Below are 27,374 nucleotides of genomic sequence, written 5' to 3' on the forward strand. Positions count from 1 at the left end.
TCGTTCTTGCTAGTGGAATGAATAAAATGGTAAATTTGGTTCAGAAAAGCACATCAGTATGGCTCTTGAAACTAGTAAGCTTACAAGCAGCTAGGAAAATGACAGTAGGAAGAAATGATATTTTTAACTGCTCAGAGATTATTTAGATGATTTATTTGAGGAGTATATGGGAAGACTTAAAAATGCATCTTAAATATATATCAATAAAAGCTAAGATGAAGCTTAAAGTGCAGTATCACTTAATATTGAACTGCTTCTCAATCTAGGCTGGGATGGTGGTGGTAGATAAGAGGCCATCACAATAGTAGTAAACACAGGCTTTGTATTTTGATTGTAAAATTAATGGATTGATATGAATAGTTAATTTACTCCATAATCTTTGGTTTAATATATTTTTTAACTTTAAAAAGTTTATTACAGAAAGCTGGCTTCTACTGCTTGGGAGCCATTTTTGCGTATCTGTTCCCAACTCTGCCTTCAGTGATATGTCAATAACTTAAGTTGGCCATGGCAGGAGTATTTACACCATGGAAATTGGTAAATGCAGAAAATCAGGGCATTTTCCACCCCAGAGAGCCAATTACCAGCACACCACCAATTTCAAACAGATAAGAGAATAGTGTACTAAATCCTCATATACCCATCGCCCAGCTTCAATAATTATCTATCTCATAGCCAGTTTTGTTTCCTCTCCTAGATGTATCAGGTATAGTGGCATATTGGTTCTCTAGTTTAATATCCAGTGGCATTTTAATTATCTTAAAGTCAAACTTTTTTTTTTTTTTTTTGCGGTACGCGGGCCTCTCACTGTCGTGGCCTCTCCCGTTGCGGAGCACAGGCTCCGGACACGCAGGCCCAGTGGCCATGGCTCACGGGCCTAGCCGCTCCGCGGCATGTGGGATCTTCCCGGACTGGGGCACGAACCCGTGTCCCCTGCATCAGCAGGCGGACTCTCAACCACTGCGCCACCAGGGAAGCCCAAGCCAAACACTTTTGACTCGAGGTATTCTGAAAAATATAGATCATGCCTAGAAAGTAAACTTCATCCCAACCAAGAGATAGGTAAGAATCATTGTGTTAGGAGCACACACTTAACCACTTACTGAAAACACTTGTCAAGAGCATTGGCTCTTGGTCCATATATCACCTATTAAGCAGTGACCCTATCACCTCCATCTTTGTATTAAATGTAAGCTAATATTTACTGAGCTGTGATACTGTGTATTTATGATGTTTAATTACATATGAATTAACTATATCATTTAGTTCCAATAACCCTAATAAACCTATTTCGGAGATAAGAAATGGACGCCTATAGCCTGTCTTTTTATAAGGAAGCTAAAAGAGGTTTTTACATTTTTAAATAGGGTTACATAAGTACCTATGTAATAGCCTTGATTTTCTCTCTCAGCTCACAAACTGTAAAAATATTTACTGTGTAACCCTTTAAGGAGTTTGCCAACCTACGTCTGGTCTAAAATTTAATTTGACATCAAAAGTATTTTGTGTAATATTCCTTTTGTCCTTAGAATATTTTTTTGAAGTAGCCAAAGCATACATTTTATATCAGAATTACTTACTGATTGCTTTATATATCAGGCACTATTTTAACTTTACAAATAGGGCAACTGATGCTCAAGAGAAGTGAATTGCTATCCTAAGCAGCAAGAGCAATACTAGAACTGTTTTTTTTTTCTCCCAGCTACAAATACCAAGATTAAATACTGAGAAAATAAAAATGCAGTGATATCCTCAGTTTTTTAAGAATATCAAATTATTTAGGATTTTAAAATGTTTTGAATATTTTACTTAAAAACTAAGTAAATTTATCACTTAGGGCTATTTTCATGAAGCAGTGCTTTGTTAAGAACAGAATCATGAATAACAAAGTCAAAAAAGCTTTCTGGAAAGTTTTATTTTTCTGTTATCTTTTTGTGGTAATCCCAAATGATCATTTCCTTATTTTTATATGCCTGACTGGGATCTATGAAACAACAGAAGTACAATTCCCCATCCAAAGAATAAAAGCATCAGACATACTGAAAGGCTCTGATTAAATTGTTTTATATTTTCAGGAACCAGAGTGACTGTACACTCTTTTATTGATTAGATGGTAATCTGGTAAAAGTTTTATAGAATTTTTACTGATTTATGGTTTTCCATGATGTTTTTTAGGGCAACATTCCACCAAATCATAGCTTTGCAAAAGATGTAGTGCCATATATAGCGCTTTAGTATGACAGTGGCTTCGTTTTAAAACCAGAATCAAGCTGAATGTAGCTTTCTAAAGCTAAAATTTATGCTTTATGTATAGTTGTAAAACACCAATATCCTAGTGTCCTATTATTGTTAAGAGTGACTATAATACTCTCGTTGAAAAGTAAATTTATATATTGAATGGTGAAACTTCAGGTTGTAGTAGAAGTGAAAAAAAAGTAAAAAAAGAAAACTTGGCTTTTTGATTAAAGCTTTATGGAACAGAATTTGTATTTCATCAGAATGACTATCTAGGACCCTTTCCTGGTATTGAAAGCATGGTGTCTTAACCTAAAGGAAGCAAGTGGAATTGTTAGATTTTTGTTGTTGTTGTTATCTATTTAACTAGTGTAACCTCAACTAGGTATAATGCATTAATATGAAATACTTCTGACATACATAATCTTTTTAAAAAAATGGAACTTATACAAAAAGATCACATGCTGCTAGACAGAATGTTGAAATGACTGGTGTGTAATATTTTTTAAAACCTTCATTTTTGGTCAGCATACATTTCCTTTAATAATTTCTCCATTTCCAGTAGGATTTCCAGCCAGTATAAAGTTTTACAGTTTCAGTCATTCTGGATTCCAAGTCATTTAAGAGGAAAATGGAAATGCACAGTTTACTTAAGAAATTTAATTTTCGTCTTCTGTAACATCTAAGTCTTCATCCTCTTCATCATCTTCTATTTGTTGATCCTTTCTTAGTCGACAGGTGGATACCTGTTAAAAGTTAAAACATTTTAAATAATACTAACTAAAAAATATTTTTACATGCTTGGTATCTTTATAATACGCCCTGATAGAGAAGTACACGTAGAACAAGTATTTCAGAAAAATGTCCATAAGTAGTAATTTTTAGTAATGAAAATTCCCTATGAATTATTGTATTTTAAGGTTTGAAAACAGATGCAAAAAATTTTCATTCATGTTATTTTTTGAAGAAAAATGTGAAATTAGCCATTTGATTCCAGTTGGGTACCAGTACTTCAATAACCGACTTTCAGAGAAAAGTATAGTCTCCGTATATTATAAATGTCAAAAAATATTTTAAGTTAAACAGTTCTTAGGTCAAAAAAACAGGTATCTGAATGAGAGTCATTAAAGGGATGGCAAAAACACAAGGATATTTCAACTAGGCAACTGAAATATTAAACTTTAAAAGTAGTGTGATTTAAATGTAATGAGTTGAGAATCTGAATTCACTACTTGGCTTTAAGTCCTGACTGTTGCCACTTGGGTCGTCCTGCTTCAAACTTTTCTGAGGGTGACTATACCTCCCAGGGGACATTTGGCAATGTCTGGAGACACTGTTGATTGTCAAAACTGGGGTGTGTGTTTGTGTGTGTGTTACTGGCATCTTGTGGGTAGAGGCTAGGGATGCTGCTCAACATCTCTACAATGCACAGGACAGTACCCCTGCCTCCCTCCCCACCTCCAAATTATCTGGCTCAAAGTTAATATCTATTTAACTAGTGTAACCAACAGTGCTGAGGTTGAGAAACTCTGGGATTATGTATTCTAAAGTGCTACACAGATCTTGGCTAACTTAGGTGATATTATTAGCTCTAAAAGGTCAAAACTCTGCATACTATAATATTATAGTACTATACTACTAGATTTATGGAATTTATGTGCAAGGCACTTAGTACTGGAATAATAAAAATATAATTTAGTTAGGGGGAGAGATGCATAAATAAAAAGCAGTAAATAAATGCCTAGAGGAGAATCAAATGAAAACAGAAGGTACTGGGTCACACTTACCTGAAAGTTATATTTTGAAAATATTTTGCTCAATTTTGAATTCTGAAGGCTAGATATGGAAAAGGCCATAGCTTTCTAAATCAGGAGTTGGCAAGCTATAGCCCAGTTTGTGGCGTTTCTGTAAATAAAGTTTTATTACAACTGTTGGTTTGTTCATGTATTGTTTATGGCTGCTTTTGGTTGGGGCAGAAACCATATGGCCCACAAAACCTGCTATTTTCTGTGTGGCCCCTTAGAGAAAAAGGTGGTTGACCCCTCCCTGTTCTAGATACCAGGTACTTCAGGCTTTCTGGATATAGAAGAAAAGAAAATTGATTCTTTACCCTAAAGATATGTGCTTCTGGATCTATGAGAATGTTCAACAAAAGCCCTTTTTAGGTATCATTTCCAGTAAGCTGTGATAGTGGGATTTAAACCCTAAATAGTTTGATTTCAGAATCTGCTCTTCATGCTGTACCAGAGAACAAACGTAGATCAGCATTTTCCTGTCCCTTCCACCTCTGCTCCCAAGTGTTCTGCTTCAGAGAGTAATACGTTACAGATGATATAAGAATTAAGAGCCCGAACCTAGTGCAGTCTTCTGTTATTTTACATAAGAGGGTAAGAGAGGGTAAGTTATTCGAAGTCCTGTGACTTAAGGGAAACATTTTTAATACTGAACAATTCCAAAGGCAGTAGCTCACCTCACATTCCTTTAAATTATGGTTTCTAGCTCACCTGTCCTGTTCCAGATACACACTTAGCTGACAGTGATCTCTGAAGAGGTGACTTTGAATTTGCTCTTACGATATCTAAACGGGATGAATAATCTGGTGGATACAGAGAATTTCGGAAAACCTGTTGCAATGATAAAACGTTATAAAGTGATACTAAACAATGGAAATCTAGAAAATCATGTTAAGTTCCCCTTAGTTTATCATGTTAAGTTCCCCTTAGCTTTGAATTTTTTTAAGCAACTCCCCTTGAGGCCCACACTGGGGACAAAGTTTCATTTATTTATTGTAAATTTAAAACAAAAATTAAAAAAAAATTTAAGTTGGAAAGATGTAAGCTAAAAAATTCTACTGAACCACCTAAGATGACGACGGGCCCTGAAACAATCACTTAAGAGCTTTTGCTGGTGAAACGTGAAAAGTTCCTACATTCAGAGTATGCAAGCCAGTGGGAAGACTAAGTCACACCTTTGATTCTTTCTGTTCTGCTTATCCTCAACTCTTTATCAGTTTAAATTCACTGGTGGCTTTCACAGTACATCACAAGAGTAGATGGAGCCACTCTAATTTATGGATTCCAATCTCACTAGGATCTGGAATGCCATCGCTTGTCGGTTCTTTTTCCTTAAAGCAGTAGTTCCAAATCTTACTGTGGTCTTAAGCTTCCCTACCTGTAGCTTTTCCACCATTTCTGTAACATAAACAAGGCAAGTCTGTCAGATGTGAATTTCTTCATATTCCCTCTTTTTTTCCCTCAACTCTTCACCCTATCCTTTTCCTTTTTTAAAGCAAATGTCATTCTGATTCTCTCCAAGGTGCACTTTCCCTTTAGCGAAACTTCAACAAACAAAAGCTCTCTTTCTCCAGTTTTCCTCCCCCACAAACAAGCAAGATCCGTTAAAAAAAAATTACTTCAAGGTATAACTTTACTGTTTAAAAAACTTCTCAAACATTCTACTTCATTTGTCAACAAACGACAATTAGGCTTTCCCCTTCCACTGAAATTGGTCTTGCTGTCACCAAAGGTGTCTTTTTGTCCTCAGCTGACCTTGTCCTGAAGCTGCTTTTCCATGCATGCCGTCACTAAACTCTTCATGTGCTACCTGCTCTGTTTCTTCACATCCCCTTTTCTACGGCATATACCTGAAATAGTTTTAAAGGGTTTCCCTTAGGCCACGTTACCTTTTTTGCCACCTTTCTCTGAAAGATCTACGTAGTGTTTAATGGCTACCCTTCCACCAATTCTCTGCAGACTCTTCTGATAGCCATATTGATGCTCCCCAGTACCTTCTGTTCTAGACCAACACTGTCCAATAGAATTTTCTGAGATGATGGAAATGCTTGCTGTTCTGTGCTGTCCAAAAAGGCCACATATGGCTACTGAGCCCTGGAAATGTTTACGTGACTGACAAACTGAATTTTTAAGTATAATTTAATCTTAAGTAGCCACATATGCCTAATGGCTACTATACTGGACAGTGTAGCTCTGGATTCACCTTTACAGTGAAAGACATTACCAAAACCTTAGACCAAGCTAGAAGCCTGGGCATTCTCCCTAAATTTCTCACCTGAGGTAGTTCTATTTTAATTTATTGACTCTATACATCTTTAGCTTACTTAGAATTAGCATACTACAGACCAAAATATGATTTCTCTACTAGAAAACTTTGGCTCCTGACTATTGAGAGTCTAAATGCCTTAGGTGACATTCAAGGCTTACAATCACCCAAACCTACCCATTATACTTCACTTGTAGCATATATACCTATATGCAGAACATGTAATACTATTGTGACTTTGCAGTGCTGGTTCCTCAGCCTGGAATTTCAGCGCACTTACTCATCCTTCAGGAGCCAAGTCAAATGCCATCTTTTTTCTGTTTTCCCCTGTTCTCTAGTCAGTAGCTCCTGTTGTTTATACCCTCAGTACAGCTTTTATCTCACTGTTTTGTAATTACATGTCTGTTTCTACAACTAGTTTTAAGTTCCTCTAGAGCAAGAAGCCTTGTTTTATCTTTGCAGTTCCTTCCAGCTTAAGACAGTAGCCTGGTAAATGAATGATGTTAACATGAACTTAATCTGGGTGTTTTGAGAAAAAACGACCCAAACTAGGGGATGTCTCTACACATTTCTTTAAACCTTAAAGAAGTGCAGGACACAAAAGGAATCAAGGGATGAAACTTAATGCAAGAGGTATGACTTGGTTTAAGGGCAATTCAGGCATGCTAGTAATTAGGTTATTGAACAGTTTACTGAGGACCCAATTATATTTTGGTGCCAGACATCCTGGTATGATATCAAAACTGGACGACTCAATCCACTGGTATTTGGAAGAAATATATTTTTGTTAGAACAACATTCCTTTTTTAGCTTTTCTAGCAAAGATAAAAGTGGGAAATGGAAGATAATTTACAACCCTTGGGGTAAAAGTCTAAACCAGTTGAATATTAGTCTCCTACTGCAAAACAACAGATTTACAGGAATATTAATTTATTGGCAATAATGCATTTCCAATATGGTCCAAGATCTCTTCTAGGAGTGAGTCTCAAGATCTGAATATGCTCTGAACTGAATGTACAGAGGTGATCTTTCGAAGGGGAATATGGGCCTGACAGTACTTTTTATGTGAAGAACAAATCAGGTAAGATGGTTTCTGATAACTAGATGCAAAAAATTAGCTGCTGCCTGAATAAGTCAGTACTGCTATCTAAGAAGAACAGCATCTTATTTCTCTGTTCCTCTCTGCATATTTTCTCTACTTGTTTCCAAGAAACTTGTATTAAAATGGTCCTTCCTCATCTTGGTAGCTGTTTGATGTAATTTTACTTTGACTTGTCCCACACAACTTTCCCCAGACTGCTCTCTTCTCCTTTCCACAATTTCTGTATGGCATCGTAGTGATAGCTTAGGCCTATAGTTCATTACATCTCAGGACCTTTGTATATGTATCTATCTGAGCTCTCTGCCTGAAAGCTGTTGCCAAGTATCCTACTTATCCCTCAAACTTCTGATTAAGAAGTCATTCTTTGATTCTCTAGACTATTTAGAATCCTCCATCACATACACTTGGAGCACACTATATTTTTTTCTTTCTATATTTTTTTCTTCACATTATAAAACGTAAATAGTTACACAGTATATTTTTTAAATGTCTGAACTCCTTTTAAGTTTCTGCTTTTTGACAACTTGGACCAATTCTTATAATGCTAAATCCTTGGCACTTAGAATGCTGTCTGGCATATAACAGGTGCTCAATAAACAGTTGATGCATGTACTTTTTATGAGGTAAGCACTATAAGTATCTCTATTTTACAGATGAGGAAGCTGAAGCATGAAAAAGTTAACTTGCTCAATACTGCCCCATTAGAAAAAATGGGGAAGTTCATACTCAAAAACTAATCTACCACACAGCCCTGAGATCTTGAATTTTTTTAAATGAATCCTACAAGCTACCTAGCTAGCTGATGAAGAACAGTGGTAAGAGAAGTGGTAAAGGAAGTGGTGTGACAAAAAAGACATCTAGGACCTCTGGAATGAGAAGGAAAATCTTGGGGTCCAAAGGGCTTGAAGGAAATTTTAGTGACTTTAGTGACAAGTGTATTGGGTCAAGGGTATTAGAAAAAGGAGAATGAAAATACTTGTAAAGGAAACTTAAGTCTGGTAGGAAAAGCAAGGGATCAATTTTGAACCTGCCACTCAATGTAGTGTTGTTTCTTGTAGGAAATGGTTGATGTCACTCATCAAGAACCATGCTTCTGGCGGTATAGATAGGATAAAAATACAATGTCTATAGTCAAACTTCTGGGTTTGGCTCCCAGCTTTGTTACTTACTAGCTATGGGATCCTCTGGGAGGTTCCTTAACCTCACCATGCCTCAGTTTTCTCATCCACAGAAGTGAGGATAATAAATACTTTTATTAAAGTTGATGGTAGGGTTAAAATAATACAATGAAAATGCATAGATGAGTAGCTGGTTCAAAGTAATCACTATATAAACATTTGCTACTTTTACAAATTACAGATAAAAGCTTGATCTTTTTAAAAAAATAGTATATAAAAAGGAGTAAAAATTTAGAAACTTTAGCTTTAGTATTTGGAGGGAATAGACACTTAAGCCATCTATTACCAAACAGTAATAGAAATACGATCATGTATGCTTAACTGAGGTAAAACTGAGATCAGATTTTGGCACTGGAAAATGTATATACACATACTAAAACATGTACTTTTCTTCATTTTGGCCAAGCTATAATCTGGTTTTACTGAATTCAAGTTTCTTGGAACCAGTAGAGTAGTGGGAAGTGAAGGTCCAGGGGATCTCTTTATAGATACTTTAGTTAAAAAAAAAATGGAATCTTCAAAATTACGAAATGACAGACACTGTCAAATTCTATCACTTATTAATACAAAATTCTGGTTATATCTTGAGAGTACGTGCCCTTTTTCACTTCTACTGTAGACAGAGTATATCTATTTCAGCAAAAATACTTTGCCTTTTTTTCCCCTTTTGGAAGGTAATATTGTAGGACATTAACTCTTCAGGTGAGCTTGCTGAAACCAGGCTTTGATATTTAATTGCTCTAATGTTAGCTGGCCAGTAAGATTTATTTGCATTTAACTATCCGTACAAAGCAAACCTACATTTATTTCATAGCTTACTGATTAAGTCCTACAAAACTAGTTAGAAGCCAGATTCTGCTATTTACTAGCTAAGTGGCCAAGGGCAAGTTAAGTTACTTAAAACCTCTACACCTGTTTCTTTAGTTGTGAAACGAGAATGATAACAGTACCTACATCACAGGAGTGAGAGAGAAAATGCATGTCAAGCTTTGGGTGTTGTGGCATAAACACTCAAATGTTAGCTCAAATCAATAAATGCTATTTTTAGTACATGTAAGTGACATATCACTAGTCAAAATGATACATTATTTCATGTAATGGCTTTATTTCTATGTTTTACTAGATATTAATCCTTGGATTAATCCTTGGAACTCTACCATGGTTAATTTGAACAGTTAAAAAATAAACAGAAATAAATAGAAAGTCATACAGGTTCAGCTATTTGGAACTGCATACAATAACATCTAAACCATGTAGTGTTCTAATTTATTTTTACCCAAACTAATGCTTTCTTTTAAACATTTCCATATCAATAGAAGAACTGAGCTTAGATAGACATAGTCTTACCTCTATATCTTCTTCTTCATCAATCTTTTGTATATTTTGGTAGGCAGCAGTGTAGACCTCTAAAGCTTTGCCGTGAAATAACATTTCGATAGTGATAAATTCTGAAAATATAGTCTAAAAAAAAAGGATTTGAATTTAAACAATCATATAAACTGCTTCACGAATTTAGTAAATTTATTCCTTACTATATAGTCTTGGCATTTTATGAGACACAGAGGTATCTGTTTTTCCACAGGGCAGATGAAGTACAAAAGATAACTGGAATAAAAATAGTTGCAAAGACCTTCTGCAGCAAAACTTTCAAATTACACAAAATATTTCCTATCTTATTATTTACTTCCCTTTTTTAGTCGGTTCTTCTATTAGATATTCATGATTTTAAAAAAGATTTGACTAAAATGTATGTCATTATGTACTCTTGTTGCTCAGTGCCTATAAGTATTAGCTAAAGCAGTTTAGTTCTGAAGCTGTTTTTTTTTAGCAACTCCAACTGATGTTTAAAAGAATGTTTTTTAGGCAAGAATTCTATCCCATCATATTTATATGATACTTGTATTCTCTAACCACAAAGGGATTACTTGGTAATAATGATATTCCTACTACTGATAATAGCACCATACATTTGCATAGAGCTTTCGAGTTTACAAATATATGACTTGTCCAGTGTTCTCACAGCTATAATGTTAAGACTTGGATCTGATTCTTCAAAGTTATAGCTCTTGCTCATTGTACTGTCGCTGGAATCATTTATTTCCTTTGCAAATAAACTACAGGTAAACTCTATGAGCATGATGATGACAACTTACGGTAGGGAAGGTCATGAGCAAAGAGAATGAATAAAGATGTGCATGTTGATCTAAGCAGAGGTGAGATAATCGGTAGGTAGGGAAAGTATACAAGCCAGACAAGTTTTCAATAAAATAGGATCTATCCTTTTGTTATCTTGTCCCTTATCAAAATAAAAAATCAGCATTAATGTAAAGAGAAGTGGGCAGAATAAGAATAGGACAGAAAATACTCAAGCATTGTCCTTTAAGGGGCAATATAGATGAGATGGGTTAGGCTAGAAGGCAATAGTCAAATACTCATTTTCCTTCATTTCTGCTCTCCTGTGTTAACCACCCAGATAGGAGTGGTCCTGCACCTTGGAAAGTAGCCATACAGATATCCCTTAGTGTCCTGTGATTTTTTTCCCCTCTCCATCTCCATTCTTAAGGATTAGAAAAATATTTAAGGGAGAACTAACAGGCTTCTGATTGCTACTCCGTGGAAATCTGTAGTTGAAAGTAACCCTTCTGAGCTGCCAAGCACATATGTAGGGCTAAATGCAAAGATTGGGCTCTGGGATAAATGACTTATAACTATAACTGACGATGACCTTTACTGTCACTTCATATAGGTCACAAAGTGCTCTGGTATACTGGACTGGCAACTGACTAATAAACAGCATTATGCCAAGGTGCAACTTTGGATTCCACACCAAAAATCTCCAGATAGGAATACCTTAGAGGTAGAATGGCTTTTGACTAGGGCTGGTACTTCTCTTGTCAGTCTTCCTAAGATAGTTGACTAGCTAGAAAGTAAGGGGTTAAGCTTAAATCGCTCAAGTTAAGTTGGGTATTACTCCTATTTTTAAATAGTCCTACAAATGAACATTCTAAATCTTTAATAGACTGGCACACTATTTAATAACTAATGAAATCCAAACATTTACAGCCTTATTACACCTAAATCTGTAGGTTTAGGCTTAATTCAAGTCTATTCCACTGTGGTAACTTTGAGGAATATGGAAAAAATTCAAAATAATTTAAAATATTTTTTGAATATTTGAATATAGTTATTAAATCCCTGATGCCAAAATCTCTGAATGTGATGTCATCTCTGAACTAACAATTTCTTAATAATAGCATATTATAGGAGTTATATTCCCCTTAGCTCATAAGCAAGCCCTGAAAATATGTTGATATGTCTGTCACTGAAGAATGATACATTATTTTGGTTTATCCATATCCTCTGATAAGAGAATCTATTACACTCTCATTTTAAAAGACAGAGCTCAACTTTGAGTCTGTTAGCGTTTTGCTGTCTCAAAATTTAGTTTCAATTAGTGATAAAAAACATTTTAAGAAGTAGCTTTAATTAGTAAATGGCTATTATTTACTACTTGGAACATGAGTGAAAAATCACTCTCAAGTTTTGTGATACTTTGGTTTAATCCTTTATGGTTTGACCTTTTATTTCTTGACAAAACATATACTATATATCTATTTAAGATGGGAAAGGCCCTGTTAACTCTTCTGTCAAAAACAGTGATGGAGAATCAGTGGCATTGCTAAGGTAGTAATCCAGACTTGGAATTTTTGACCCAAGAACCATGAAGCCTTAAGATTATCACAGAGGACAGTTATATCCCTGAGTATAGTAAGGAGGAAAAACTACCAGTTATACTTTTTCTTTCTAGCTATTGATAGAATTTCATAAAACATGGGAAAATGGGCAGAAAGGAGAAGGATAATAGCAAGGAAGAATCAGATGACAACTGTTATAAGAAAGAACATAAACACATTGTGTTTTTAAAATAAAATAATTTCAGTGAGTCACCAGAGAGGTGGTGGAACTTTGAAATATCCATTCATATTTAGAAAAAATTTTCTTCAAATAAACATAGCTTTCAATGATCTCATGTAATCTGCTAATCTGGAATGGGTCAGTATGGTCAGGGACAGAGGCATTCACACATTACTTTTTTTCCTCATTTTCAATTTTATTTTGTGTGACTAGAAGGCCATTTGGGTATGTACTTAATTTTTATTGGTGGGGGGGGTGGGGGAGCTAATATGAACTTCTCTACCCATCGGCAAGTATTCTGCAAAGCAGGTAGCCTAGTAGTTTAAAATAGGGGCTCTGGATTAAGATAAACCTGGGTTCAAATTAAGACGGAAACAAATCTGCTGTGTAATATTAAACAGTTTGTTCTTTTTCCTTAATTTCAACATCTTAGGTTTTGCCTTAAGGATTAAATGTAATCCAAGAAAAGGTACAGTATGGTAACTGGCCTAGAGTAAATGCTCAGCACAAGTTTGCTGTTTTTATTGCCCAAGGAGTAAACCAGCTAAATTAGAAAATGTTCCTTATCATAACATTAAAGCCTCCATCCGGTTTAATTAGAAAGCAGAATATTTAAGAAAAAAGTCATAAAAGGTCTTGTTAATAATTTTGGCAAATAAAGGGGAAATGACAGCTCTCCAGAGTAGAGGCTATTTAATAAATGATGTCAGGAGAACTTTCTATCCATTTGAAAATAATAAAGTTAGACATCTACCTCATACCATGTGCAAAATACAACTGCATAAAATAAAATATTAAAAAAATCATACAAATACTAGAAGAAAATATGAGCAAATAATTATATAATCTTGGGGATGAAAGCTCCTTTCTAAGCATGACACCAAGGCAGAAATCAAAAAGGAGAAGATCAATAGATCTGGCAGCAAAAATAAGACTTTAAGGTGGTAAAAACATACCATAAGCAACAAAATAGGAAAATATATTTGCAGCATATCTTCTCTTTAATATAATGGGTTAATTTTCTCAATATAAAGAATTTTTACAAATTAATAAGAAAAATGCCAACACTCAATAAAAATGTAGGCTAAGGTCAAATGTGAGTAACTTACTAAAGAAAAAATGTGTCATTAAATATATAAAAAAATACTCTGCCTCAACAGTAGTAACTGTAGCAAATTAAGATGATACTGATTTTTCACCTATTAGATTGGCTATTATTAAAAATACTTCTACTCGTCTATTGTTACATTGGTGTGCTCATGTAAGGTTCTGCAGAAATGTTAACTAGTTAAAGCTTTGTGGACAGAAGTTAAAAACAGCTATCCAAATTGAAAGTGTGTATGCTCTTTGAATGAGAATGTCACTTCTAGTAATTTATCCCACAAGAATAACTGGACCAGAAAAAAGGCTGATGTTTAATGATGCAATGAGATCTATAATTGCAAAAATAATCTAGATGTCCATCAATGAAGGCTGGTTAAATAAACTGATACATCCATGTAGCAAAATACTATATGAGGATGCCATAACGGACAATATGGATCTTTGTTTCCTCAGCACAAATATATGCATGATATATTAAATTTTAAAAAGATGCTACATATAGTGTGGTCCCATTTAAATAAAACTATAGTGGTAATAATATTACCTTTCTCATAGGACACTGTGAGGAGGAAATGAGTTTATCCATATAAAATGCTTAGAATGTGTGACATAGTTAATGTCTAAGAAATATTTGTTGTTATTATTATTATTAATATATTTCTTGTGTATATTTCATAGAAAGAAAGTCTGGAAGGATATAAACCAAAATGCTAACGGCTTATTTCTGAGCAGTGGAATTATTACATTTTTCTCAATAATTTTATGAAAAAAAGTCATGGTGATTTCATATTTATTTATAAGAAAAATAAAGTTACTAAAAATTAAGTTTTGAAGCTATTTCTTGCTTACGTCAGCTACTTTACCAATACTGAATTCCTGTCCCTATCTGTTCCAGGAGTGACCCCTGGTCAAGATCGTTTTCGTAAGTCAGAAATTTCCTTGACACCATATAACTGATGACTTTTTCCATTACATGGGAAACAAATAGGATTGTGAGTTTTCTTCCACATTCTATACAGCTAAGTTCATACCAGCTTTTCTCAGAAAGACAGATTCTTTGCAAGGTTCCTATCAAGTCTTTTCCTAAAAATTGTGCTACCTTACTAATTAACACTGCTGCTAAAATTCAGATGTACTTGTCAATTAAACCCCACCTCAAACACAGTTAATACAGTTATGAGCAGTGCTCACTACTGCCAATCATTTCTACCCCCAGGGAGGTTAAAGAAAGACCCAGAAGCTCTGCCTCCATCTGAAGCAGTAGCCTGATAACAGGTACAATAAGAATGTTCTTAAAAAAAAAAAATGTTTTGTGTCTGCTTCTCCCAAAACATGAGCGGGATCAACAGTTTTGACTTTTCCAAAAATTTATCTCACAAACAGAAGTGTCTGTCAGACATGGTAAAATCAACATGACAGTATCTGAATATTGTTTTTGTTAGAAATAAGGGGGTGGTAAAGTAACCCTTCTGACTGATTTTCGAGGCTTTTGGGTATAGGATCTGTGCATCCCTCTTTATCATAAAACATCTCAAATGAGGCCTAACTTGGAAAAGGAACAATTTGACAGTAAGGAGGAAAGACATACAGAACAGAGATTCATAACCTTAACAGACTCTGGTATTAATCTCTGGAAATCATATTTCTGGGAGTTTGCTAGAGTCATGGGGGTCTGTATTAAAAGTGTACACTTTCACAGATGACATGATCTTGTATGTAGAAAATCTTGAGGAATCTGCAAAAAACCATCAGACCTAATAAATGAGTTTTGCAAGGCTGCAAGATATAAGATCAGTGCACAAAAATCAGCTGTATTTCTGTGCACTTGCAATGAACAACTGAAATGAAATCATTTACAGTAGCATCAATAATCATAAAATACCTTGGAAAAAGTTTAAGAAAAGCACAAAACCTACACTTTGAAAATGATAAACATTGTTAAAAGAAATTAAGGATGATTTAAATAAATGGAAAACCAGCCCATGTTCACGGATCGGAAGAATTAATCTTAAAATGGCAGTACTCCTCAAATTGACCTACAGATTTGATGCAATCCCTGTCAGTATCCCAGCTGACTTGTAGAAACTGACAGGCTGATTCTAAAATTCATACCAAATTACAACAGATCCAGAATAGCGAAAACAATCTTAAAAAGGAAAAAAATAGAACTCACACACCGATTTGAAAAGTTACTACAAAGCACTGTTAATTAATCAGGACACTGTGGTACTGGCATAAGGACAGACACAGATCAATAAGAATGGGAGTTCAGAAACAAAACCACGTCAACTGATTTTCAACAAGAGTGCCTAGACTTCAATGAGAAAAGAACAGTCTCTTCAATAAATGGTGCTGGAACAACTGGGTAGTCAGTCACACGCAAAAGAATGGGGTTTAACACCTTCACTTCACATGATACACAAAAATTAAATGCATAAAAGACTTAACAATGAAAACTGTAAAAGTGTTAGAAGAAAACATAGGGATAAATCTTTATAATCTCAGATTTGGCAATGGATCCTTAGATATGACACTAAAAGCACAAGCAACAAAAGATAAACTGGACTTCATCAAAATTAAAAAGCTTTGTGCTTCAAGGGACACCATCAAGATAGTGAAAAGAACTCACAGAATGGAAGAAAATAACTGCAAAACATATCTGATAAGGGATCTGTATCCAGAATATATAAAGAACTCTTAAAATGCAATAAAAAAAGATAACCCAATTAAAAGATCTGAATAGACACTTTTTTCAAGAAAGATATACAAATGGCCATAAGCATCAGCAGGAAAATGCAAATCAAAACCACAGTAAGATACCACTCTACACCCACTAGGACGGCTATAATGAAAAAGTCTGATGAACAACAAGTATTGGTGAGGATGCAGAGAAATTGGAACCCTCATATACTACTGGTGGGAAAATACAATGGCACAGCCACTTTGGAAAACAGTCCGGCAGTTTCTCACATAATTAAAGATAGAGTTACCATATGAACCAGCAGTTCAACAGGTAATATGGTTGAACTGAAATGAAATGTCCAAGAGAAATGAAAATATGTCTATACAAAAACTTGTCCATGAATGTTTATATCATTAATCATAATAGCCAAAAGGGAGAAACAATCCAAAAGTCCATCAACTGATGAAAAGATAAACATAATGTGGTTAATATCCATACAATGGAATATTATTCCACCATAAAAAGGAATAGATACTGATACATACTACACTATGGATAAACCCTGAAAGCATGCTAAGTGAAAGAAGCCAGTTACAAAAGCCATGCATTTTATGATTCCATTCATATGAAATGTATGTTCAGAATAGCCAAATCCAAAGAGACATGAGATTAGTGATGGTTGCTTAGGCTGGGGGTGAGGGCTGGGGGAGCAGGAAGGTAAAAGTTAAAGTGTACTAGGCCTCACTTTGAGATGATAAAAATTGATGATGGCTGTAAATATCTGAACACACTAAAAACCACTGAGCTGTACATTTTAAATAGGAGAATTGTATGGTATATGAATTATCTCTCCATTTTTAAAAAAGTAGGTTTTTTCCTGTCTTTTTTTTTTCTATGTGACCACCACAAGACTTCCCTCTTCCAGGGTCATGATATAGCGGGCCAAGAGAGAAGCTTGGAAGCCCTTTTCTTCTCTGTGCACCCTCCACTATGCAGTCCCTTACTCCATGTCCTACTGCTTCAGGAAATCCCAGGTCGTAGGAATTGTAGCTGGGAATTCTGCACTCACTGTCTCTGCCCGTTTTGTAATTGGTGATGCTCATGGGATTAAAAGCACCTGCAGAGTTGGCCAGCATGCAGATGGAACACTGAAGTGAGCCTGAAGATCAGACACAGATTGCCATGTGTAAAAGAGAAGTTTTCAGGCATGAAGAACAGTGGTAGAGTGAGGCATCAGGCTCACTAAAGAAGCCCTTACTTAGGTGGCAATGGATCAGACATACCCCACAAGTCTCCAATCTCATTTTTCAGATTAAATCTAATTATTTTAATCTTACTTCCCTTCTCCCTCAGTTTAAGAGAGGATGTCAGCAGTTGTAAAATGTTATGCCCTGCCCACACTCTCCTACGTCAGTAAAAGGGTTTGTCTCAGGGCAGCTCCTGAGGTGCTCTTCCTGAGTAGCAATCTACACAGCAGAGTGCAGAGTGAATTGAAAGGCTTAATTTTTTTTTTTTTTAATCTTCAGGACCAAAGTAGAGACCTTTGAGCCTGGCTATCAGAAAAATCAAAGTTCTGAAATCCTATGAAACTATGATAGGAAATTTAAAAAAAATAAAAGGGCAAATGAATATTGTTTCATGGATTGTAGAGAGGAATGATACAATTAAGTGGCAGATAATACCTATTTTATTGATAAGAACATAACTTTTGAAAGCAGGATACTTTCTTTGTTAATAAGTTATTAAAATGACAAAAAATACTTTTCTTTAAAAGCTGTTCCAGGAAAATTTGCAGTGAGCCAAAAGGCATCCTTAGATGACTTGTTTTAAAGGACATAACATAAGTAATCCTCCAAATCTCTCCAAGATGCCTATGAGAAAGTCACTGAAGACCTTCTCAAGTCCATGATCCTGAAAGTCTACTGATGTGTTATAAGAAGTCAATTCTTGTGACACCATACCATGGTGGATGCAAGTTTATGTGGTTAGTTACTCTTAATTATTTGATATTAAGTAGGTATTAGAAACTTATAAGCTATAAAAATTAGTGATAGTGTATCATAATGGAAAGCACAGATTTTTAAAATACATAATTGGTTTATAGTTCAGACTTTTGGCTATGATACTTGAGAAAAGTTACTTTATATCTCTGCTTAATTTTTTTTTTTTTTTACATAATATATGATAACACCACCTCATTTTCATGGGGTTGCTGTAAAGATTAAAAGATAATTTATGTAAAGTGCCTAGAGCTGTACCTGATACATAAAAACATAATAAATGTCATTTTTCTATGATTAACACTATTTGTAATAACATTTGAATATCTGGCCTTTGGTTGGGAATGGAGCCCCTTTAAATACCATTGTTTCCATAAGAAAATAACATTTGATATATTTTTGTTTACATCTTTTTCACACAGACTATTTATGGACTAAAAAAATCAGTAATTTAAATTTGTCATAAATTTAAATAAAAAATAATGTTTGAAAACATATTTTGAACCTTAACAGTTACTTTGTTACCTTTATATCCTTTATTTTCTGCTTTTCAAAGCTGTCAATAGTCTCCTCCAGATGGCGAGTTGTTCGAGCAGCATCCATTGTGGCCCTTTGTAATTCAGTTTCTGCCTACAAAAGTGTCCCCGCCAAAGTACAGGAAAAACTCAAGTCAGAATCCATTCGACTGAGTCTTTTTGTAAACGCTACCACTGCGGTACTGGCTTTTTGCCATAACAGTGTCAATCATTCAAAATATACTTTACCACATAAAATAAAATGATGATTTACTGTAAAACAATTTTCTATATTTTCTACTGCTTTCACATATTTCACTGTCTCTGCCATTTATCATAATCTCCTTTTCTCCTCCCTATCTCTCTCCCCTTTAACCCTTCCTCCCCACAAATACTGAGATATTTTCAATCTTCTAGTTCTCTAAATACATGAAATGTTTATACTTCTGTAATATCCTAATCAGGTAGAGTAGAATATATACTACAAATATTTATTTCAGCATGGATTTTCTATTTGCATATTCTTCTTATAAGCTAACAATATTACACTATTACTACTTAGTTAATGCTTATTACAAAAAATATATATCAGCAACTAATAACTTAGATGGAAAATCTAATACTTTCCTTCAAAGTACTCATACTATCTAGATCCATGTTGTACAATCAATATGGTGGCCACTAGCAACATGTAGCTATTTACATTTTAATTAATAAAAATCAAATGTAAATTAAAAAACTGGTTACTCTAGTTGCCATTTCAAGAGCTCAATAGCCATATATATAGCTAGTGGCTACAGTGCTGTAAAGTGCAGAACATTTCCAATCTAATCATGTATTTCTCTTTAAAAAAATCATCTCTTCCTTAAGGACAACAGTTTGCCCCAAAATATTTAAAATTTTTTGTTAAACAAAAATATATTTTTAAAAACATGGCCCAATTTTCTGATTAGATTCTTTCTAATAATGTTCTGTTTCCTATGTTAGTATTATGTTTACTCAAAAGTATCACATATCATCATCTTAATATTTACTCCATAGGAAAAATTTGCAGTTGTGAATCAAAGCTTTGTGACACATAATATTATGACATTTAAGCCCTTGCTTTCTTTTTCAAGAAAATGTATAAATTGAAATAAGTAAAAAGGTTTACTATAGGGGTCCATCTCTTCACACATCACTTTATTACCCACCTGTGACTGAAATTTTTCATAAAGGAAAAAAATACATTTCAAATAGAACAATTTCTTCCAATAAATTAAAATCATATGCTATTACAGAATATCTTCTTGCAATTAGATTATACATTAATCATAACTTTATATTGATTATATACTCTTACAACTAGGTTAATTCAGATATACAATTTCAAGAAACTAAGCATTTAAAACTTATTTATATATATCTGTGTGTGTGTACGTTTGCTATATAGGGTGTAAAGTTTTCTTAAAACCATGCAAACTTTTATGCTTTTAATCATAACCAGTAATCAAAAACAATTCTCTTTATTACTGTTCAGATTTTTAAAAATATAACTATCGCAGGATTTATTATGAAAAAATTTCTAACAGTTATGATGCATGTTAACCTTTTACTAATGAGAATATTCAAGCAGACATTTTTCTAATACTGTTCAGTACACGTGACTTGTGAAATTCTTTACCGTGACTACTTACTTTTGACTTAACGTCTTTTCCCTCCCCGTTTATTGACAGTTTCATTTTAAAATCTGGAAGGGTAGGTAGAGTTGGCTAAATTAGCAAAGAGCAGGGAAGCAGAAGCCACAGCTGGGACATGGGTATCTGAACCTTCTACCATACCCCAGCAACTACGATTCATTTCTTAGTCTCAAATCCTTTTACTCGGGCATAGCCACGTGCCCAAATTCGCACAGCTATTTTTAGCAAAGTGGATACAGATTTCTGTTTCTTCCTTCTGTTGAAAATTCTTCAAAATCCTATAACATACCAATTTGGGTAGGAGATACTTTTGATTAAAATACTGTGATACAACTTTATGAATAAGGATATCAGTATATTTAATGAAATTAGTCATGAGTGCAAAATGGCTTATAAAAGAGTGAGCCAGATTGGTGTTTTTCTAACTGTTGCAAGAAGCTTTTTCAGAAGCCACCAGGGGCCTTAGGGGGTCCAGGCAGAGCACTGGGATTCTTCTTTACCCCATCCTCTTATACCAGAACTACTTTTTTATTTTATATACTGAACTTTAATGTACTTCTTTTGAAGATCAGATGAATTTTAAGGGTCTATCCTGGTAAATATTCTTGATGCTATGATAGAATATCTTTATAATAGTGGATGCATTTATACGTAGACTGTCCTTTATTTTCTGGTTTCAGGTTGTCAAAATCCACTGGAGTTCTACACCTTTCCCACTGAGCGTGGCAATTCATCTACAGCCATAATCCATTCAGTTGCTGCTTTATCTCCCCGTGTGAACTCCTGACCTGCTTTGTCTATGGTATAAGACAGCCTCCTCCACAGCAGTGTTTACAGCAAAGTACCAAAGTCAGAGGCATCTCTGTCTTAGGAAGACATTTATTTCCACATCGAGTGTCCATAGCAATACCCCTGAATCAATCTTACCACCTCCTCAAGATTCCAGATGTGACATTTTTTCTGCCCTTATGTACTCTCCCCTCCTCCAAACAAAGCAGCAAAATTTTGACCTCTAGCTTCTTAAAAACTGGTGATATTCTCTAGTCTCTGCCTTAGTCCATAGTTGTCAGATTTCCCAGCATTCTCTAGTTTGTCTGACTTGCTTGAAACCCAGACTCTATAATCTCCAGTTTGTAGATCCCAGCCAAGTGACTGCCCATTTTTATTACAAGGTTGGGCGTATGTATCTTTGTTCCAAAGGAAGGAGGACCAGGCTGTTGGTGCAGCCCCAAAATCACTAATCAAGGGATTCCCCTCAGAAATGGAGGTGTTCTGGAACCTCAAATGTCCCCAGAGTCAATCCTCATGTGGTTTCTGGCAAAGGTGGGCTGTAAAAAACCTTAAGGAAGTAGGGAGGAGACATAAGGAATGGGAACAAGAGGCAGCGGGATAAGTTAGTACTTTATATACAACTGCACCTATCCCAGTTGCTGGCAATTAGCCAGGTGCTATTTTATTTAGTTTATTTATTTATCTATCTATTTATTTATTTATTTATGGCTGCATTGGGTCTTCGTTGCTGCATGTGGGCTTTCTCTAGTTACGGTAAGTAGGGGCTACTCTTCCTTGTGGTGCACCGGCTTCTCATTGCAGTGGCTTCTCTTGTTGTGGAACACGGGCTCTAGGCGCGCGGGCTTCAGTAGTTGTGGCTCGTGGGCTCTATAGCGCAGGCTCAGTAGTTGTGGTGCACGGGCTTAGTTGCTCCGCGGCATGTGGGATCTTCCAGGACCAGGGCTCGAACCCGTGTCCCATGCACTGGCAGGCAGATTCTTAACCACTGCACCACCAGGGAAGGCCCTGTTTAGTTTTGAACAAGGCACATTCTAGTTTAACAAATAATCATTCTGAACAGAAGAACCTTGTTACAGTAGACAATCCTATTTAGATCTGTGTCCAGCTGTGGACCTCAATTATACTCCTGAATATCCTGAGGGTCCTTGGCTGGAAGTCATAATTGTGGTTTCACATAGCTGTTGTTTTTTAAGATGAAGGGAATTTTACCGGGAAAAAAATTGTTCCTTCCTTTTCTCAAAATGCAGGGCTGAGAGGGCATTGATATATTAGGATTAATGATAGATTTTTAACTTTATAATTAGTATTTAGTCATCATTTATGTAAAAAAATCTTAGAATTTTATATTTATTCTTTATAAAAAATCTACACTTATGAGTGTTTTATATTTTGAATATCTTGTGGAAAACAACATAAGACTGAATTAAGTTGTGTATTGTCTTTAAAATTAGCTAATTTCCATAGTGAGAATTTGTAAATGCATGTGTTTCTTTTCAAACTTTACATTCATATTCTTTGCACATTTAAAGTAGAAATGCATAATTTCCATATATATTTACTTCTGTACTGCATACCTTACAAAATATCTTTTTAAAGACCCAAGTTCAAAGGATACAATAACATGTCGATCAGATGGGTTTCTCTGACGTGTTCTTTCTAACTGAGTTAACTGTTTAGCTTCTCGATTCCTTGCTGTTAATGTTGCTTTGAGGTCATCCTGCAAACAGGCATTTTTTTTTGTTGTTAATAAAAATCTCTTATTTAAGGAGTAAAATATACACTTCTCTGATTTAAGAATGGAAGAACACTCCCTATTTGATCCAGGCATCATTACCACAGGAATTATTACCATTGCATAATCAGTGTGTGTCTTTTTGTGTGAGACTGTGTGCATGTGTGTAGTTTAATATCCTCTCAAATAATGACACAATTTCAATGCAAAACTATATATATATTTATATATATGTATATACACACACATAAAATTTTGATTGTGGTGGTAGTTACAGATGTATACACATTTATTAAAACTCAGTGTACATTTAAAACAGGAGAATTTTATTGCATGTAAATTATACCTCAGTAAAGTTGATTTAAAAAATAGAGCTTTAGGAATGTAATGTATACCCTGGTGACTAGAATTAATAATACTATACTGCATTTTGAAAGTTGCTAGGAGACTAGATCTTAAAAGTTCTCATCACAAGAAAAAAAAATTTGTAACTATGTATCATGACAGATGTTAACTAGACTTATGGTGACCATTTCATAATATATACAAACGTCAAATCGTTATGTTGTACACTTGAAACTAATATATGTCAATTATACCTCAATAAAAAAATTAAGAAAAAAACTTTGTCACATTCACTTTTAGTTTACGTGTTATTGCCTGCTTTAAAACAAAAATATAAACAAATTCATTTAGTAAAATAATTTCTGTCCATATATTCTTCATGAATATAAATATTAAATATTTTAAAGTTTCCATAATAAATAAAACTGCTTTATGATGCTACAGTAGTATATAAAAATACTTCCTTATTCTCAAAGTTCTAAGAACGCTTCAGAGTGTGTAAAAAGAATGACTAAACACTACTCTGTACCTTTTATTAAAAGGACAGTTATTGGAAACCTCATATGTTTTGCCAGAATACCTAATAATAGTAGAAAAAATGAATTTACTTACTCGTTTCATTTTTACAATGGTTCCATAAGCTTTCAAAGGTTCAACTACTTTGGCTTCAAGTCTTTCAACCTATTGAAAATTATTATAAAATATAACTGAAAAGAAACATAGACATATCAAAATTTAAATTCTGAAATAAAACCTGTGCTGTCGAACCTGAACATAATTACTACACTGATTAATATTTGAAAAATTTTAAATTGTCAGTTACCTTTATAAATAAAATAACCACCAGAAACTGATAAGACTCAGAATCTAAACTCAAATACATTAAAAACTGTTAAGCTGTGCAGTAGCAATAAAAGCTTTTGGTAAGTTTTAAGACACCTCAAATTTTATTACAGCTACCACTTTCAGAGTGTTTAATACTTGGATGGATACTTTACATACATTATATTCGAAATGTAAAATCCCAACCTTCCAGATAAGAAAATCAAAGCTGAAAAATATAGCATATTGGAAACATTTAAAACAACACAATCCTCAAAAGCAAAAAAGCCTACAGACCACTTAGAGAACAAGATAAATAGTGTTTCTGAGCTGTTATACTGTATGGTTGATCTCTCTTTTATTTAGTATTAAACAGTTTTTCTTAAACATTACAATATTTATCAGATTTTGAGTAATTTCTCCTTTTACTAATAGCACTAGTGGAAGGCACTAAAGAAACAGATTTTTTTTTAAAGGCAAGTATACAACTATAGCATAAGAAAAATAACTCCTGGACATTAAAATTTTCTTTTTCAGGATAGCTAATACAAGATGACATGTATTTAATTGTTTAAAATGAACATGTATTACTTTTGTAGCAGGAAAAAGGCTTTTTTTTTGATGATACAGGTGTATATAATCAGTGAGTGTATATCGCTTCATATTCATTTTTGTTTAGTTTCTATAAACAGAATGTATATGAATGTTTCATTTTAAAAAATTTTAGGAAAATGGAGAAGATCAAGTTCTCATTGAGCATTTAATATTAGGAATCCTAAAATCAAATCCATGAATACTCAGGATTATTTATTCCATTTCAAATAATCCATACACTGATTATTCAGTGTAAAGATTAGCCAAGTCTTTTTTTCTGTTCTCCTTTTTGTAGCCTACCTTTTGTTCATTGTTCTTTAGCACCTCCACCATTTGGTAAGCAAGTGAAATAAAAAGAACAAATGTAAATCAATTCAGTTTGCTATTTGATAAATAGCATAAAGGTTTTCTAGAAAGGGGCACTGAAATTATTGGCTAACGTAGGGTTCTAGTATTATCTGTGAGTATAAACTACTTTTGAAACATTAAGTTCCCAGTTACACATACCTGAGAGTTGCTTGTTTATTACAGAATAAATATCATATGACAAGAACGAAACATTTTCCCCCAAAGTACCCCCAAAAGTAATTACTACTCAAAGTTCTGTATGATTAGCAGTTATAGGTTCAAAGATCATTATCTTCTCTTTGATTTTGAGGGTTTTTTGATAATTGAAATTTGTTTTAGGCTTTTAAAAAGGAAGAAAAGCACTGATGAGAAAAGTACAAAAGAAGCAATGCAGCCCTAATTGGGCAACTTCCGAGAAGTTAAAAGTTAAAGTGAAAATTTCTGACCTGTATCTTGAATCCTGAAGTAAATATAAGTGAAAGTGCTGAAGAGGTATTAAAGTAAATGGGCTTTAACAATTTAAACCATTACACCACCCCCTTCTTCCCTCCCCCCACCCCAAAGCAAAAAAACCCCAAACAAACCCACAAAAAACAAACAACTCCACAAAATTTCACTACTGGTTTGTATGCATAATACCATGGTGACTAGAATGAATAATACTGTACTCCGCCCCCCCTCCCCCCCCTCCCGCCTTTCAACGAAACATTGGTCAACTTTCCAGAGCACGGAAGCAGCAACAAAAATCTTTTGTTCATTTACTACTTATTCACTCACATTACCACTTCCAACATCTTCCATCTCCATATATACTTTAAAATACACCTACCTGCACACAAGACACAAATCATGCTCCTTTTCTTCCCTGGGGTACTACGTTTACTACGCCCTGCAAATAGCCACCTCATGGCCCAAAGTTGGCAAGTAAGGTGGGGAAATTCAGTACTTCAAGACACCCTAGAGTTCAGTTTGAAAACGGTAAAATCACAGGAAGCGTCCCTTTAATAGACTTACACAATGTTACCGACATGAAAAGGTACGTTTATCATCAAGAGCGTGTTCGCCACTGCAGTTAGGTAGATTACAAGTCTTCAGGGCTCCTCCGTCCACTACGTCAGGGCTCATTCATAACATGACGGTGTGACTTCACTCCATACCTCTGCTTGTCGATAATCCTGAAGTTTGGCAAACTCGTCAGCAAAGGTTTTCAGGCCCTGCTTTAACTTCGGGGTCTCTGTAGAGGCATACACGTTGACTTCATTCACCAGGAGGTCTGCTTTGTCTCGCAGTCTGGCAGTTTTCCGCACATAAGCAGCAAAGATTTGGCACAGCTCTCCAAAGTGCTTCTCCACATTTGTGACAGCATCTTGCAGCTGTCTGGTTTGAATATCCCTAGAGAAAAAGGTGACACAAAAAGCAAGTCATTCTCATTTGAGACGAGATGGCTTCATCTTCACGTTAATTTGATTATGCCAACATTCCCGGGGTATTCTGCAGCTTCGACGGCGCAAACCTTCAAAAATCCCACCATCTCCCAAGGCCGATCCTCCTCCTCTAGGTCCCCATTCGGGGCCTGGCTTCCACATCCCACAGTGCAGGCGCACGAAGAGGCCTGGCTCCGGCCGGCGGCGCCGCTGCGGGGTGGCGGCTCCCGGAGCAGCTCCGCGCTGCGCTGCCCGGGCGCCCGGCTTCCACCCGGCGTCTGCACCGCCCGCGGCAGTGCGGAGGCCGGCGCCTGGGGAGCTTGAGGGCCGGCCACCGGGGCTCGCCGCAGCCCAGGGAGGTAGGCCCCAGAGCGCGGCGGCGACTGTCCAGCCCCCGGCTCCGCGCCGCAGCTCGGCGCGGAGGCCCACGGAGGAAGGCTCCACTCCCCCACCCGAGCCCTCGTGTGTGGAGGCCCTGGGCAGCTGCGGCCCCGGGGCTGTTACCGGTTTTCCAAGCTGCGCCTCAACATCCTGCCTTGCGCACGGTCGGAGACCCGGGGCTGGGGCCCAACGACAGGGGCTCCGAAACGCCCGGGCGTGCGCGGGGGCGCGAGAGGCCGAGAGCCCGCCCAGCGCGCCGCCGCGGCGGCCCCGGCGTTTCCACGGCAACGCGGCGCGCGCCCGCGCGGTCGACGCCGGCGTCCCGGAGCGCGGCAAGGGCTCCGGCAGGGCGAGGGTGCGGAAGCGAGAGAGGTGCCCTGGCGCCCACCCGCGCCCACCGGCCGGCACGTCCACCTGCGCGCTCCTGCCCGCGCGAGCGTCTGGAACGCGGCGGAAGGCTGGGGGC

General features: G+C 35.9%; 1 protein-coding gene across 1 annotated transcript; it reads right to left on the reverse strand.

The window, feature by feature from the left end:
- Positions 1 to 56: 56 nt before the first annotated feature.
- CIBAR1 (CBY1 interacting BAR domain containing 1) lies at positions 57 to 27,148 on the reverse strand. Its single transcript, XM_082601438.1, is given in 9 exon segments — positions 57 to 2,981; positions 4,740 to 4,859; positions 9,922 to 10,035; positions 18,802 to 18,906; positions 22,837 to 22,865; positions 22,868 to 22,979; positions 23,952 to 24,020; positions 26,261 to 26,495; positions 27,032 to 27,148. Coding segments are annotated over 9 exon segments (897 nt in total). The 5' UTR covers positions 27,058 to 27,148; the 3' UTR covers positions 57 to 2,894.
- Between the last annotated feature and the right edge of the window lie 226 nt (positions 27,149 to 27,374).

The sequence above is a fragment of the Mesoplodon mirus genome (assembly GCF_964341445.2).
Source record: "Mesoplodon mirus genome assembly, chromosome: 16".
Taxonomy (NCBI): Eukaryota; Metazoa; Chordata; class Mammalia; order Artiodactyla; family Ziphiidae; genus Mesoplodon; species Mesoplodon mirus.